The 18,125-nt window shown below is 43.6% G+C and overlaps 1 protein-coding gene across 4 annotated transcripts in view; it reads left to right on the top strand.

Annotated features, from left to right (window-relative positions):
- Positions 1 to 8,545, top strand: part of LOC140408447 (la-related protein 1B-like) — a 142,324-nt gene extending 133,779 nt beyond the window's left edge. For all 4 annotated transcript variants that reach the window (XM_072495659.1, XM_072495658.1, XM_072495656.1 and 1 more), the window contains exon 21: positions 5,439 to 8,545. In XM_072495659.1, coding sequence (XP_072351760.1) covers positions 5,439 to 5,681 — 243 coding nt within the window. In that variant the 3' untranslated portion in view covers positions 5,682 to 8,545. The remainder of the gene's footprint in view (positions 1 to 5,438) is intronic.
- The last annotated feature ends 9,580 nt before the right edge of the window (positions 8,546 to 18,125 follow it).

Here is an 18,125-nt window from a genome sequence, read left to right as displayed (position 1 = left end):
GTCCCCGAGCATTGGTTAATATGACCTTTTACTGGGGACTGGTAACTTGCCCAGTGTCAAATCACCTATTGAAACCCGTCAGACCAATAAATACAGGACAGGTACACACAATCTCAGTGATTATCTCCTCCCTTAATGGTCACCAAGCCCGAAGTCAATTTTTTAGTTCACATCATGCTGGCCCATTCCAAAGACTTGCATTGATACATGCAATAAAAGGGACAGTAACAGCATGGATACCAAATTGGGTGAGTTTGTAAACTGTGTGGAAGGATAGTGTAGAACTTCAAAAGGACATAGACAAGTTAGTGGAATGGGCAGTTGGTAGCAGATTAAGTTCAATGTGGAGAAGTATGAGGTGATGCATTTTGGTAGGAGGAACATGGAGAAATAAGAGCAGAGGACCTGGGCATATCATTGAAGATAGCAGGACTAGTGGAGTTCAGCTAATAAAGCACACATTATCCTGGGCTTTATTAATAGGGGCATAGAGTACAAGAGCAAGGAGGCGGTTACATTAAACTTGTACAAGATATTAGTCAGACTTCAGCTGAAGTACTGTGTACCGTTCTGGGCACCACATTATAGGAAGAATGTGAACGCATTGGAGAGAGTGCATAACAAGTTTATAAGAATGGTCCAGGGATGAGATACCTCGGCTCTGAGGATAGATTAGAAAGGTTTGGACTCTTCTCCTTGAAGAGAAGGCTCAAAGGAGATTTCATAAAGAGATGTTCAAAATCATAGAATCACGATAGTGCAGAAGGAGGTCTTTCAGCCCATTGAGTCTGCATCAACCCTTAAAGTTTTGGACACGAAGGGCCAATTTAGCATGGCCAATCCACCTAGCCACATCTTTCGGCTGTGGGAGGAAACCGTAGCACCGGGAGGAAACACACACTGGAAGGGGCTCATGAGGGGACTGGACTGAGTAGATAAGGAGAAACTGTTCCCACTCTTAAAAAGATTGTGAACAAAAGTGCACAGATTTACAGTGATTTGCAAAAGAAGCAGATAAAGCACTTGAGGAATACAAGGAAAGTAGAAAAGAGCTCAAGCAGGGAGTTCGGAGGGCAAAAAGGGGTCATGAACTGCCCTTGGCAGACGGGATTAAGGAGAATCCCAAGGCATTTTATACATGTATTAGGAACAAGAGGGTAGCTAGAGAAAGAGTTGGCCCACTCCAGGACAAAGAAGGGAAATTATGTGTAGAACCAGAGGAAGTAGGTGAGGTCCTTAATGAGTATTTTGTATCGGTATTCACAAAGGAGAGGGACATGTTGATTGGTGGTGTATCAGAAGGATGTGTAAACACTTTAGAACCAGGTCGTTATTATGAGAGAGGAAGTGTTAGGTGTGTTAAAAAGCATTAAAGTAGTCAAATTCCCAGGGCCAGATGGAATCTATCCCAGATTACTGAGGAAGGGTTGCTGGAAGGGGGCAGCAGGGTGGCACAGTGGGTTAGCCCTGCTGCCTCATGGCGCCGAGGTCCCAGGTTCGATCCTGGCTCTGGGTCACTGTCAGTGTGGAGTTTGCACATTCTCCCTGTGTTTGCGTGGGTTTCGCCCCCACAACCCAAAGATGTGCAGGCTAAGTGGATTGGCCACGCTAAATTGCCCCTTTAATTAGAAAAAAAGAATTGGATACTCTAAATTAAAAAAAAAAAGATGGATTGCAAGGATAATCCGGGTAATTATAGACCAGTGAGCTTGACGTCAGTAATAGTGAAATTGTTGGAAAAGATTCTCAGAGGTAGGATCTGTGCACATTTGGAAGTGAATGGTCTTTTTAGCGACAGACAGCATGGTTTTGTTCGCGGGAGGTCATGTCTCACTAATTTGAATTTTTTGACGAGGTGACAAAAATGATTGACGAGGGAAGGGTTGTCTATGTGGACTTTAGTAAAGCATTTGATAAGGTCCCTCATGGCAGGCTGGTGCAAAAGATTAGATCACATGGGGTCAGGGATGAATGAGCTAGGTGGGTCCAGAACTGGCTTGGCCATAGAAGGCAGAGGGTAGCAGTGGAAGGGTGTTTTTCCGAATGGAGGTCTGTAACTCGTGGTGTTCTGCAGGGATCGGTTCTGGGATCTCTGCTCTTTGTAATATATATAAATGACTTGGAAGAAAACGTAGCGGGTCTGATTAGCAAGTTTGCGGATGATACTAAGATTGCAGGAGTTGCGGATAGTGATGAAGATTGTCTGAGAATACAACAGGATATAGATGGGCTGCAAAATTGGGCAGAGAAATAGCAGATGGAATTTAACCCGGGCAAATGCGAGGTGATGCATGTTGGTAGATCCAATTCCGGTGGGAGCTATAAGATAAATGGCAGAACCATCAGGAGCATAGAGACACAGAGAAATCTGGGCGTGCAGGTCCACAGATCCTTAAAAGTGGCAGCACAGGTGGAAATGGTGGTGAAGAAAGCATATGGTATGCTTGCCTTCATAGGACGGGGTATCGAGTATAAAAGCTCGAAAATTATGTTACAATTATATAGAACGTTGGTTAGGCCACATTTGGAATACTGTGACCAATTCTGGTCACCGCACTACCAGAAGGACGTGGAGGCTTTGGAGAGAGTACAGAAAAGGTTTACCAGGATGTTGCCTGGTATGAAGGGTATTAGCTATGAGGAGAGATTGAATAAACTGGGATTGTTCTCCCTAGCGAGATGGAGGCTGAGGGGCGACCTGATAGAATTTATAAAATTATTAGGGGTATAGATAGGGTGAACAATTGGAGGCTTTTTTCCAGGGCGGAAATGACAATTGCAAGGAGGTGCAGGTTCAAGATGGGGGGTGGGAAAGGTTCAGTGAAGATGTGCGGGGGGAATTTTTTTACGCAGGGTGGTGGTGGCCTGGAATGCACTGCCAAGTGAGGTGGTTGAGGCAGATACGTTGACTACCTTTAAGACTTATCTGGATAGGCACATGACCAGACAGGGTATAGAAGGATACAGGCAGTTGGTCTAGATAGGATACATGATCGGCGCAGGCTTGGAGGGCCGAAGGGCCTGTTCCTGTGCTGTTTTGGTCTTTGTTCTTTGTTCTTTATTTGATACGAGAAAAATCACAGCAGGTGGTTCAGGTCTGGAATGTACTGCTTGGAAAGAGTTGGTGAGGTTCAAAAGTATTTTAAGAGGGCATTAGATGATTTATTTGGTGAGAAACATTGTGTAAGGATGCAGGGAAATGGAAAGAGCATGTCACTTAAGTTACAATGCTCATTTGGAGAGCCGGTGCAGACACGACCTGTATGAGTGCCATAAAATTCTGTGACTCTTTGATAAGGGGGACACAAGGCACCATCCTACTGACTTAGGAATGTCAACATGGCAGCCTGAACCAAGTGACTGACATTTCCAGGAACTGTTTGGAAATTGCCTTTCCAGAGAGAGAATTAATTAATGTTATTTAGCTAATCTCATAAGAGATTCTTCCCGTGTCTGCATGGGTTGCTCCACTTTCCTCCCACAGGTCCCGAAAGACATGTTTGTTCGGTGAATTGGACATTCTGAATTCTTCTTCAGTGTACCCAAACAGGCGCCAGAATGTGGCGACTAGGGGATTTTCACTTCATTGCAGTGTTAATGTAAGCCTACTTGTGACACTAATATAGACATTATTATTATTAATAAGAATTCTATGCAGTGCAGAAAAGACCCCAATTTCTTAAATATGAGGTTCACACCTTCCACAGCAGATGAAACAATTTCTAGCCTCTTGTTCTAAACTATTTTTGATACAACACATTATCTTTTGTACAGTATAATTATGAATGATCATCTACCTGTGTAGGATTTCTTGCAGAGCAGTCTTTGGAGAATTCCTCCTCCATGCTCCTTACAAAGAAAACTCTTATTCACATTCTTGGTGAATGAGAAACGTCATGCATAGCTTTTACAAGGCACAATCACAATAGAATAAGAATGAATATAGATAAATCCAAATTTTGAATCCGTAGTTTTTATTAATACTGCAGGATCCTTTGAACAATGCCAGCAAGTAGGTGATGGCCATCTGGGTCATTGTCCAACCTAGAAGATGGCTATTAAATCCTGCAATTAATTCTTCAATATAATCTAGTAAAGCTGCTGAGTAGTTTTCCACCTTTACCATTCAGCCCTTATCCTGAAACTGTCACAAACACAAACAATTTAAAAAAAAAAAAAAAAATACCCAATTCTTTTTTTTTCCCAATTTAGCACGGCCAATTCACCTAGCCTGCACATCTTTTGGGTTGTGGGGTGTGAGACCCACACAGACACGGGGAGAATGTGCAAACTCCACATACAGTGACCTGGGGCCGGGATCAGACCCAGGTCCACGGTGGCGTGAGACAGCAGTGCTAACCACTGCGCTTAACACAAAAACAATATAGCCTGCAAACTCAAAGCAAAATACTGTGGGTGCTGGAAATCTGAAGTAAAAGCAAATTCGGGAAAAACTCGGCCTGGCAGCATTTTCTGAAGGGTCAGACACACTCAAAACATGATGTGGAGATGCCAGCGTTGGACTAGGGTGGGCACAGTAAGAAGTCTTACAACACCAGGTTACAGTCCAACAGGTTTCATAGAATCATAGAATTTCCAGTACAGAAGGAGGCCATTCGGCCCATCGAGTCTGCACCGGCCCTTGGAAAGAGCACCCTACCTAAGTCAACACCTCCACCCTACCCCCATAACCCAGTAACCCCACTTAAACTTTTTGGACACTAAGGGCAATTTTGCATGGTCAATCCACCTAACCTGCACATCTTTGGACTGCGGGTTGCGAATCACTAGCTTTCGGAGCGCAGCGCCTTCCTCTGGTGAAATAAAGTGGTGGGTTCCACAAACACGTACATAGACAAATTGAATGATGCAAGATGATACTTTGAATGTGAGTCTTTTCAGGTAATTAAGTCTTTACAGGTCCAGACGGAACAACTGGAGAGAGGGATAATCACAGGTTAAAGAGGTGTGAATTGTCTCAAGCCAGGACAGTTGGTAGGATTTCACAAGCCTTGTGAAATCCAAGCAAGGCTTGTGAAATCCTGGTGTTGTAAAACTTCTTGCTGTACTCAAAACATGAACAGTTTCTTTTTCCACAAGTGCTGCCTGGATCCCCAGCATTTTCTGCTTTTATTTTATATTAGCATGCAAGCTACTTATGCTCGTCTGATCTTTTAAACCCGATTCCAGGCAGATAATTATCATGCAATATTTGTGCAAGAGTCTGGTTGGTTGGTACATATCCACCAATATCTTAAAGCTACTAATCAATTTTATACTTCCTGATCTAGACAAATAATCTGCTTGTATGTTTTACTATTTTAAACATAATTATATATTTTGCTCAAAAATGTTCTGTGCTCTACTTTGCGATGTACATATAATTATGCTTCTGAATCTTTTGTTGAAATGGGTTGGTAATATTTTTTATTTCTTAGCCCCCATTTGGTGATGAGGTTGGTCGAAAGAGACGTTCTTCAGGAGCTGATGACAGTAGTCGTAGAAGACATCTATCAAACTCCTCTACAAGTAAACCATTAAATGCTGCTAAGCCCTTGCTCACCAATAAGCCTCAGGTCTCAACAAACCCTTCCAAATGGGATGCATCATCTGGGAAATCTGAGGAGAACATGAGCCAGCATACTGTTGCCATGACTGAACCTGAAACAGCTGAGAAGTAGACTTTCTGCATCACGTCTCCCTGCTTATACAAATCGCATCAGTATTTTAAGCTCAAGGACCATGTCCAGTTTTTAGACACTGCCTCAATGAAAGAAAAAAAAAAACTTGAAAATATTCATATTACTTTCAGTTTTGGGGGTGGGAAAACCTAAGTCCAAGTTTGAGCTTTCAGCCAGTTGTTTTGGAGGAGGGGAGCTTGGAATCTAATCAATTTGTCATACCCCTCATTTTGATTTTCAAGATTACCTTGAGCTACTGTTTACAGAAACGCATTCCTGCACAATATGCAAAAATTACACATTTGAATTTGGGATGCCTTACATTTCAATGAGGATTTCTCATACTTCTTAAAGAAGAAAATTTATTTTTTAGTCCATTACCATAGTGCTTTTGCAACCAGTTTCTCCTAATGTTAATTATTAATTATATATACCTATATCAGAGTACATAAATTTATTTCTGGGAAGTGTACAATTGAAATTACTTGGGTAGGGAGAGAATAAAATCTGGAAAGAAAAACTATTACATCCAAGATGGTATAACCAAGGTTGCAACATAATTGAATGAATAACTTAATTTACAAAGTGTGTTGAAAATGGTTGTGCATCATCCTGGATGCAGTGTTTTCGGTTTAAAGCAGTTGGTTACGTAGTTATTGACAATTTAGTGGAGATTGTTACAGAATGACTTGCATAGATGTTATGGTTTGGGTTTGAAAGAAAGTAAAACTGAAGAAGATTGTGCGGCTTTTTAAAAATGGTCTTCTGAATCACTAATATCTTGCACTGCTTAAATTATCTGCATCGTGTTATGCAGGTAAAGATAAAATAACAAATTATTCTCACTTCAGGAGGTACTGGGGGGTCTGGTTTTGTTTCATTATTTTATGCTTGTGGTGTGCTTTCAGTAAAGCACCACAATTGATTTGTAATTTTTTAATGCCATTATACTGTTGTAAAATGTTTTTTTTTGTGGAAAATTTACAAAAAACTTAAGTGCTCATTTGCTGAAGTTTGTTTAATTTTGCTCTTGGGAATTATTAAGACTGTCATTTATTTTAAATTATACTTAGCAAAAGATGGGTGGGTTGCTGGTTTATTTTGAAAGGTTGTATTCACATTTGTGAAAATTACTGGACAAACTTCGAAATCAGACACATTTATTCTATTTAAATATATGCTATTAAGAGTAGCATCCTAATGCAACCAGTGAAAACAATCTATTGGTCTTCTTTCTGTTCAGACTTGAATGTAGGAAAGTCTGGGCAGTAAACACAAATTACTGCTGGTAATCAGAGGGCTAGAATGAACAGTAGCAGTGTGGAATCCACATAACTACCATTATAAATATGCTGCAGCTGTACATGATATAATTTGCTGAAATAACATGCATATCATACCTTAATGTATAATCCAGGCTTAAACCCAACTGAATGAAACAATTGTAAAATACTTGGAAGAAAGATTGTATATACCATTTAAAGTAATCAGTTTGAATATTTACTCTAATTTTTTCATCTAATGAAATAAGTGTGCACATCTAGCATTAGCGTGTGTAATTTGTGGCAATCTTCTCGACTTTTCTAAAAATGCATATAAAAACATACAAAATCAATCAGAAAATGTAACTGGTTGCACTGTGATTCTTTGGAGACTCTTTTTCCTGAGAGGGAAAACGTGACTCTATTACTATGATGGCTATTGTATGCCAGGTTTTAAAATTCTGAAATGCATTGCGTGTTTGAATTTATTTTATGATTGTCACATGTTTTTGGTCTTGCTGTTCGAGTGACCCGTTTCCTATGCTTCTGCCAAAGCTGCTTCTGAGCTAGACAATGGTAGGTATGGAAAATGTGACTGTGCTATGGTTTCTGTGATTTTTTTTTGTTTGTTTCTCTGCGGAAAAGTGCCTCTCCGCTACTGCTGTGCAAACCAGAAACCAGATCTGCACTGTCATTTAAAGTTGTAGGTTTCAAGAACTTCTCTTTCTGGTCAGTATGTGGAATCTGAAAATCTACAGCAACATCTCAAATTTCTTCATCCACAGAAATTGCAACATTCTTCATAATTAACTATCCAGTGTAACTCTTCATTATTCACATGAATTGTGTATTGTCATGTGATTTCTGGTATTTAGATGTAAAGATCAGAGATGGAAGAATGTACGCAATCTGGCATTCACTGAATCTTTCAACTGGTTAAGTTATGGTACCTTGATAAATTTATCAATGTAAGCATTTACCTCTAAGCAGTTAAAGCTAAAAATGTACACATTTGTAAATACGTTTTTGAACGTCACTTGTACACATGACAAATCATGTGACTTTATGCAAGGAGTGTCACAGATGTATTTTTCTCACCACTTTTTATGTAATTAGTGTTTTAAGAATGCATAAAATTTCCAATGTCCATCTGATCTGCAGGCACAAATCCAGTACACTAAGTTACTTTCAATTTTAACTTGAGTGCAGTAGAGTTACTTTACAGCTCAGTAGCTCCCACGCATCTTACTGGAAAAAGTTGTATTTTGAAAACACATCTATAAGCATTGCTTTTGTCTTGATGGGTTGCACAGGGTATGTACTATGAACATTTTACGGCCCAGATCATCTTTAAATCCGTGTTGCTACTAATTGGCATACAACTGAGTTGCCGATGAATCCTCAATCGGAACTAGGAGCAATTAGTTATCTACCAATCCGATTTAATAAAATCAGCTGATTCAAACTTCCAGACCCACAGAATTAAAACAAAGTAGCAAATTTCATCCAAATTACACTGGAAATTGACTGCTTCAAGAGTGAACTAGGCTTTTTTTGACCGTTTCTACTTTTGCACCATATAAATGATATCAGTCAGTCTGACATCAGTTAGTCTTGCCTGATGCATTATTTATTGTTGCTTGTTTTAAGAATGTGTTGAATTTCTGAAACCTGTTTTGAAATAGTCTGGAGGATTCTAATATTTAAGAAATGCCACAATCTGCATTTTCAACTGCAAAATTTTATTTTCTTTGACTTGATTAAAATTAGGAATCACTGCTTCAAATCTTCTAAGCGCAGGTATAGCTCAACTTTTTTAAAACTGCCTGTTTCTGAGGCCCTACGATATATCCAAGCAGTTTGGGTTTATCTTTACTTTTTCTAACTTCCACATTGAAGTTGAGGTTAGGTTTCTCAAATGTTTTGGAGAAAGCAAGTGGGGATTCTCACCCAAATACCAATATTGAATGAGACCCATGTCCTTCAACTCGCACATCATTCATTTTTCCTCAACTGGAAGTGGTTTAAGTTCCAGAAATCCTCCCCATTTCCTTCAGCAGCCAATGTTGCAAATAGTACCGGTGCAATGCTCTCAACATTCTGGAAGTCACCTCGGCCCAGAAACAGATACATTGGTTATTTTGGCTACTCTGGCCGACAAGACAAAAGTTATTCTCCTTTTACTTGGATATGTGTGCTGCAAAAAAAAACTCAATACTCTTCCGCTGGCCTAAACTTGTACTGTCTTCAGTATGCATCATCTACCAGATACATTTGCCACCTTGTCAAGGCAGAATCTCAAACCCATGTCCTTCAACTCGCACATCATTCATGTATAGTAGGGTTGTCCAAACTTTTTTGTCTGAGGAAGAGAAAGGATTTCAAGTCCAAAGGGAGAAATTCCAACTGCTAGAGGAATATAAGAGGTGCAAGAGGGAATTTAAGAAAGCAATTAAAAGAACAAAAAGGGGACATGAAAAAGGACTTGCAAGTAAGATCAGGGAGAACCCCAAGATATATAACTACATTAAGGGGAAGAGGTTAATTAGGGAAAGAGTAGGGCCCATTAGAGACCAAGGGAGCAATCTGTGTATGACACCGCAGGACATTAAATGAATACTTCTCATTGGACTTCACTCATGAGAAGGAAGGCTCAGGTACAGAATTGAGGAAATGGGACTATGAGGACCTTGAACAGTTTGACATATGAAGTCAGGAGGTATTGGAGGCTTTGACTGCTTTAAAAATCCCCAGACCAAATGAATTGTATCCCAGGCTGCTGTGCGGGGCGAGGCAGGAAATTGCAGGGGGCTCTGACGCAAATTTTTAATTCCTTTCTGGCCTCTTAGGAATTGCCAGAGGACTGGCGAACTGCTAATGTTCCACTTTTCAAAAGGGTGGTAGAGGTAAACCAGGGAATTGCAGACCAGTGAGTGTCAGATCAGTAAGTTTCATTCCAGGTAGGGAAACTATTGGAGAAAATTGTGAAGGAGAGAATTTCTACTTGGAAAGACATGGGTCGATTAAAGGGTAAGTCAGCATAGCTTTGTCAAAAGATCATGCTGAACAAAATTTTGTTGATATAGTAACTGTGTGTGTGGATGAAGGAACTGCAATTGATGTCATTTATATGGATTTTAGCAAAGTCTTTGACAAGGTCCCACATGGGAGACTGATTGAGAAGGGTGAAGCACATGGCATTCCAGAAAACTTGAGATTGATCCGAAAATGGCTTTGTAATAGCACACAAAGGGTGATGGTAGAAGGCTGATATCCAATATGTAATATATTTTGTATATATAATATATGATAAGTGCGAGGTGATGCACTTTGGAAGAAGAAACAGGACAAAGCAGTATGTAAAGAATAGCAGGACACTAGGAAGATCAGAGAAACAGATGGGTCTTGGGTACTTGTTCGCCGATCCCTGAAGGTGGCAGAGCAGGTGAATAGGGTACTTAAGGCACATGGGACACTTGCCAATCAGTTGTGGCATAGAATATAAGAGGAAGGAGGTTGTTAGAGCTGTACAGAATGTTGGTTAGGCCACCTCTCACTATAGGAAGGAGGTGATTGCAGTGGAGGGGGTACATAAGATATTTACTGGGATGGAGCATCTGAGCTATAAGGAGAGACCGGATAGGCTTGGATTGTTTTCTTGAGGGCAGAGAAGGCTGGGGGGAGGGTGATAGGATTTGAGGTGTACAAGATTGAGGCGTTTGGACAGGGTAAATAGGAAGCAGCTGTTCCTCTTAGTTGAGGGGTCAATCACAAGGGGGCACAGTTGTGGGGTGAGGGGCAGGAGATTCGAAGGGATTTGAGAAAATATTTTTTCACTCTGGGTGGTGAGAATCTGATTGCACCACCTGGGGAGGTAGTGGAGACTGGAAACCTCACAACCTTTAAAAAGCACTTGGATACGCACTTAAAACACCATCACGAAGGATATGGGATTAGGGGTAGTTATTGTCGGTGCAGACTCGATGGGTCGAAGGGCCTTTTCTGCGCTGTATGATTTAAGGGACCAATGTGCAAATTTCAGAGTTTTGGTTTGGCATAACATTAAACATTAATTTCAAAAAAAGTTTGAGACATTAAAAAAAGTCAAAGCAGTAAAATGATTTTTAAAAATTGAGCAATTAATAAAGAATACTATTAAAGTGAAAGTGTCCAGCTCACACTTGGTCCCAGGGTTCTCGCTCTGTCATCCTCATTGTGTGTATGTGTGCATTGATATGGGGGTGACTTGGCACACAGACGGAGTGAACCATGCCCACACTCTCATTCATGTACTTGCTGCTGCTCCTCCAATCAGAATCTGTTTCTCTGCCTTAGTAGTGACTGCAGCAAACACTGGAGAGGACAGGCCTGTGATTAGAGGAGCAGGTCCTTGCAGAATCTTGTACTTCACTTACTTATTTGAACACAGGTTTTTGATGAGCCTTGTGTTGGACATCCCTGACTTAACTGAATAGAAGATGTTCCAGAACATAATCCTGTGGGTAAAACTTTCTTCTTCTCACCACTGCAAGAACTGCTTAAATTGTGCTTTTGTAGGGGAGCAGTGGTTAGCACTGCTGCCTTACGGCACTGAGGTCCCAGGTTCGATCCCAGCCCCGGTCACTGCCTGTGTAGAGTTTGCACATTCTCCCCGTGTATGCATGGGTCTCGCCCCCACAACCCTAAGATGTGCAGGGCATGCTAAATTGCCCCTTAATTGGAAAAAAATGAATTGGGTACTCTAAATTATTATTTTTAGTGGATTAACTCCATCTAACCTTTAGCTACTCTCCTGTACACATCTAGTCCCAATAAAACTCTGTAAAATTTATCGAATTTTGCACATTTCCCGTTTCTCTCAGCATCCTTCGATGCATTCCATCAGAATCCGGCAATCTATCCTATATCTAATTAACTTTTGTTTAGAAAAGAAAGATGGCGCCGGAGCGAGGGACTTCTTGCAAGCAGTCCCCAGCATACCCTCTAATTCTATCTTTTACTCTCGTTCTATGCTTTTAAAACTTCATTCTAACTCTTTTAAACTCTCTAACAATGTTAATGGACCTACCTCGTGTTAAGTTGATCTTTTCTCTACACCTTGCTATAACTAACATAGTCTGCAGTCTCTCCTTCCTTCCTTATGTACGGTATGCATTGTTTGTACAGCATGCAAGAAACAATACTTTTCACTGTATACTAATACATGTGACAATAATAAATCAAATCAAAAGTTTATTAGGAATGACGTCACAGAACGGGATACAGGTGACTGAAAGGGTCAACTTAGTTTAGCATGGACAACAATGGAGTGATTTCATTCGGCTGCATTGTCACACCTGAGCTGACAGATGGATATTTAGTTGTAGTGTTCAGTAGAGTGTTATATTACTTTTAAATAATTCATGATTTATTTGCTCGTAATATCCTTTTTTATAATCACAAATTAAATACTTGACAAATCCTGCTAATTTCCGTTTATTCTTTACTTAACTCTCTGTCCTCTCTCAAAGATATCATTCACTTAACAATTTCCCTTTTCCTTTTACAAAGTATTTTTTCAGATTCTCTTAATTTTCCTTATTGCTTTCATTATGCATTTCTTATTCCCTCATTATCTTGTATGCTCTATTTTTGTTATCCCAATAAGCCATATAAGCTTTCTCCTTCAATTATAGTTGAAGTGCTTTATTTATTCACAGAAGCCTTTTTAAATGGTAATTATTTTTAAACATTGTCATTTATTTTTAAAAAATTACATCCTAGTTTATCTCCTAAATTCGCTCACCTTTCTAAAATCTCAGGTTTGTTTTGAATCACTATCTTTCGGAGCACAGCTCCTTCCTCTGGTGATTTCACCCGAGGAAGGAACTGGGCTCCGAAAGCTTGTGATTCAAAACAAACCTGTTGGACTTTAACCTGGTGTTGTAAGACTTCTTACTGTACCCACCCCAGTCCCAGCGCCGACATCTGCACATCAGTGCTAACCACTGTGCTGCCTTTTAATTTACCATTAAGTACACCGTGTGATCTTGTGTGTATCTACAATTGTTCCTTAAGTTATTTATAATACATCATTGATATTTAACTTCTAACCCATCTCAAAGGCTATTTCAACTGATTGTCCATTTGTTAACTCATTAATAGAAATTGTTAACTCATTAATAGAAATAGTAACGGATGTGCTGTTGGGTGGATTGGACATTCTGAATTCTCCCTCTGTGTACCCGAACAGGCTCCTGAATGTGGCGACTATGGGCTTTCACAGTAACTTCATTGCAGTGTTAATGTTGGCCTACTTGTGACAATAAAGATTATTAAATTAATGATTAATACACATCAGAGATTCTCTTGATAAATAGTCTTTCAAAGTCTTGGTTCTCTTTTAACACACAATTTTAATTCTAATTGCTAAATCCCATGATTTGAATTTGCTTGGAGATGCTGAACTAGAAACCTGCAGTTTTCAAACTCTGATTAGACGCAATTTTCGTGGAGAACTACGTGTAAGCTCCTCACAACCATTTTCACTGAAGGAGTGGAATGCATGGACTGCCACACTATGATATGTTGCACAATGGCCTAGGGCCAGAAGAGGGAGCTTAGACTTGAAAGTAGAGAGCCAAGTAGGGAGGGATCTCCTGAATCTGCAACTGTGGGAAATGACGCCAGTCTGTCCACCAACAGCAACTATTGCTGCTCTGCTTGGCCTTGTCATTCCATTCCTCATCCAGATAGAGGCGGGTCTCCCAGCAAGATGCTCATGATTACTCCCTTTATCTTGATGACTCATATCTCTGCTAAGGTGGAGTAGCTCCTAGCACAGAACTAGTTGAAATCCTCAGAATCTGCAGGGTAAATGTTGGTGAAATATTGACCATGTCCCAAAAATTCTCATGTTTGAGATCCTATTCACGGTTGCAGCAGCAAGAGAACATCAAATAGTGACAGCCATTTCTGGTAGAGCTTGAAATCTGCATCAATGCTATGTTTGGTTCCAAATAGCAGGCTGCTTTTCCGAGGGTGTGAGGATAGATGCTAGCTACTAAAATGCTGTGTTATCGCCTTTTGAGTGCTAGCAGGCATTATGAGTGGCATTCAGTCCCTTATTGAGCCACCAGGTAGTGGTTCCTAGTGCAGGCTGCAACTCCTTTGGCAAGATGGCATCAAGCTTATCCAGTGTTTATGGTCTGACCACTTCAGAGGATGTTAGCACCCCTCCCCATGTGTTTCTCATGAACTCTGACTCCCCGTGGCGGCCATGGAGTGAGTGGTAATACACAGGGTGGCTCCTGCTTAAGTGTTGGTTTTGGCCCTTTTCACCCGTGTTTTGGGTAGATTCAGAAGAGTGTGTAGGGGAAGAAATTCTCCCCTGGATGGGCATGTTTACGGACTATCAGACCCGGCTGAAACAGTGAATAACCTGGTGAAAGAGCTCCAATTGTGGAAATGGCAGCGGGCGAAGGGTTGGTGGTGGCGGGAAAGCTGCAGATTGAGCAATTGATGGGCTTCATTAAAAAATATAGGCAGCAAGGAAAGGTGAAGAGCTACTGGTTGAAGGTGATTGAGGGGGCAGTGGGGCCCTGGAGCAGGTGGAAAAGTGCCTCAAAATGGGGACAACATCTGAAGGTGGTGTCCGACCACAGTGACCATATTGTGTCTTTGGAGGTTGGTGAGGTGGTCCTGGTGGGATCTCTGCAAGTTGCTGTGGAGGAGCAGGAGAATAGGTCCAGGCAACAAAACCTGCGGATTTGGGTCTGCCAGAGGGAGCAAGTGTCATGAGTTATGTCGCAAGGCTGTTGGCCAAGTTGGTGGAGGAGAAGGGCCCCAGAGGTGGGCCGGGCTCATAGGTCCTTGAGGCAGAAGCCAAGAGCATGGGAGCCACTGCAGGCAGTGCTTGTGCGGATGCACAGGTTTCTGGACAATGAACTCTCAACTCTTTTTGAAATTCAGTTGTTATGAAGAATGGTACAATGTTTGGTTGGTTGAAACTTTTATCCCAATATTTGGACATTAAAAAAACCATACAGATGTGGAACAAAATGAAGATCCGGAGTCTGCGTGGGTCTCATCTTGAGGGCAGCACAGTAGCATGGTGGTTAGCACAGTTGCCTCACTGCTCCAGGTTCAATTCCCGGCTTGGGTCACTGTCTGTGCGGAGACTGCACGTCCTACCCTTGTCTGTGTGTGTTCTCCTCCAGTGCCCCTAGGCTCGCAAACGTCCCGTCAATGAACAGGTCCCCCATTCTTCTAATCCCCGCCTGATGCCAGCTCTGGAACCCCCCGTCCATCTTCCCCGGGACAAACCAGTGGTTACCCCTGATCGGGGACCACACCGATGCTCCCATTGCACCCCTGTGCCGTCTCCACTGGCCCCAGTTCCTTAGCGTTGCCGCCACCACCGGGCTTGTGGTATACTTTGACGGCGAGAGCGGCAGCGGCGCCGTCACCAACGCCCCCAGGCTCGTTCCTTTACAGGACGCCATCTCCATCCTCTTCCATGCCGCCCCCTCTCCCTCCATAACCCACTTGCAGATCATCGACACATTTGCTCCCTAGTAGTAGCTCCCCAGGTTTGGCAGCGCCAACCCTCCTCGGTCCCTACTGCGTTCCAGGAACCCTCTCCTTACCCTCGGGGTCTTATTCGCCCACACAAACCCCATAATACTCCTACCTACTCTCTTTATAAAAAAAAAAAAGGCCTTGGTGATCACGATGGGAAGGCACTGAAACACAAACAGAAACCTCGGAAGGACCACCATTTTGACCGACTGCACTCTACCCGCCAGCGAGAGCGGTAACATATCCCATCTTTTGAAGTCCTCCATTTGCTCCACCAACCTCGTCAGATTCAGTTTATGTAGGGCCCCAACTCCTGGCTATCTGGATCCCCAGATACCGAAAGCTCCCCTCCGCCCTCCTCAGCGGTAGGTCCCCTATCCCTCTTGGTTCCCTGCCTGTATTACAAAGAGCTCACTCTTCCCTACATTGAGCTTATAGCCCGAAAACTCCCCAAACTCCCTTAGAGTCTGCATGACCTCCACCATCCCCTCCATTGGATCTGCCGCATACCGCAACAGGTCATCCGCATATAGCGACACCCGATGCTCTTCTCCCCCTCGGACCATCCCCCTCCATTTATTAGACTCCCTCAATGACATGGCCAATGGTTCGATCGCCAATGCAAACAACGGGACACCCCTGCCTCGTTCCTCGGTACAGTCGAAAGTACTCCGACCTCCGCCGGTTCGTCACTACACTCGCCACCAGGGCTCTGTAAAGGAGCTTAACCCAACTGATTAACCCTCCCCGAACCCAAACCTACGCAGCACCTCCCAGAGGTACTCCCACTCTACTCGGTCAAAGGCCTTCTCCGCGTCCATAGCTGCCACTATCTCCGCCTCTCCCTCCGATGGCATCATCATCACGTTTAAGAGCCGCCGCACGTTAGTGTTTAATTGCCTGCCCTTTACGAATCCCGTCTGGTCCTCGTGGATCACCCCCAGGACACAGTCCTCGATCCTCGTGGCCAGCACTTTTGCCAGCAACTTAGCATCCACATTGAGGAGCGAGATCGGCCTGTACGATCCACATTGCAGTGGGTCCTTGTCCCGCTTTAGGATCAAAGAAATTATCGCTTCCGACATTGTCGGGGGCAGGGTGTCCTCCTCTCTTGCCTCATTAAAGGTCCTCACTAGTAGCGGGGTCAACAGGTCTACGTACTTCCTGTAGAACTCCACCGGGAACCCGTCCGGTCCCGGGGCCTTCCCCACCTGCATACTCCCCAAACCCTTGCTCAGCTCCTCCAACCCAATTGGTGCCCCCAAACCAGCCACCTCCTGCTCCTCCACCCTCTGGAATCTCAGTTGGTCAAGGAATCGTCTCATCCCCTCTTCCCCCGCTGGGGGCTGGGATCTGTACAGCTCTTCGTAAAAAGCCTACAATACCTCGTTTATTTTCGTTGCACTCTGAACCGTGGCTCCCCTTCCATCTTTGACTCCCTCTATTTCCCTCACTGCCATCCTCTTACGGAGCTCGTGTGCCAGCATCCGACTAGCCTTTTCCCCATACTCGTAGGCCCCCTGCGCCTTCCTCCACTGTGCCTCCGCCTTCCCTGTGGTCAACAGGTCAAACTCCGTCTGGAGCTGTCGTCTTTCCCCAAGTAATCTTTCCTCCGGGGCCTCTGCGTATCTCCTGTCCACTCTCTCAATCTCTCCAACAAACCTCTCCCTTTCCATGCCCTCTGTCTTCTCCCTATGAGCCCTGATGGAGATTAGCTCTCCCCTGATCACCGCCTTCAACGCCTCCCATACCATCCCCACCTGCACTTCCCCAAGTACCTTTCGATACACCCCCTCACCTTCCCACACACCACCTCGTCTGCCAGAAGTCCCACATCCAGCCGCCAAAGCGGGCGTTGGTCCCTCTCCTCTCCCAGCTCCAGTTCCACCCAGTGCGGGGCGTGGTCCGAAACGGCTTTGGCCGAATACTCCGTCCCCTCCACCCTCGGGATGAGCGCCCTGCCCAGAACAAAAAAATCTATCCGGGAGTAGGCTTTGTGCACATGGGAGAAAAAAGAAAATTCCCTGGCCTGTGGCCTTGCAAACCGCCATGGGTCCACTCCCCCCATCTGATCCATCAACCCCCTAAGCACCTTGGCCGCCGCCGGCCTCTTTCCAGTCCTTGATTTGGAGCGGTCCAGTGCTGGATCCAACACTGTATTGAAGTCCCCTCCCATTATCAGGCCTCCTATCTCCAGGTCCGGAATGCGCCCCAACATGCGCTTCATGAAACCTGCATCATCCCAGTTCAGGGTGTATACGTTTACCAACACCACCCACGTCCCTTGCAACCTACCGCTCACCATCACATATCGCCCTCCATTGTCCACTACGATAGTCTTGGCCTCAAATGACACCCACTTTCCCACCAATATTGCCACCCCTCTATTCTTCGCGTCCAGTCCCGAGTGGAATACCTGTCCTACCCATCCCTTTCTTAACCTGACCTGGTCCGCCACCTTCAGGTGTGTCTCTTGGAGCATGACCACGTCTGCCTTCAGTCCCTTTAGGTGCACGAACACTCGAGCCCTCTTCACCGGCCCATTCAGGCCCCTCGCGTTCCATGTTATCAGCCAGATTGGAGGGGCTCTCACCCCCCCCCCCCACCCTCTCCCGCCAACTAG

The sequence above is a fragment of the Scyliorhinus torazame genome, chromosome 3 (genome assembly GCF_047496885.1).
Source record: "Scyliorhinus torazame isolate Kashiwa2021f chromosome 3, sScyTor2.1, whole genome shotgun sequence".
Classification (NCBI taxonomy): Eukaryota; Metazoa; Chordata; class Chondrichthyes; order Carcharhiniformes; family Scyliorhinidae; genus Scyliorhinus; species Scyliorhinus torazame.
This window is presented reverse-complemented; position numbering and strand designations above follow the sequence as displayed.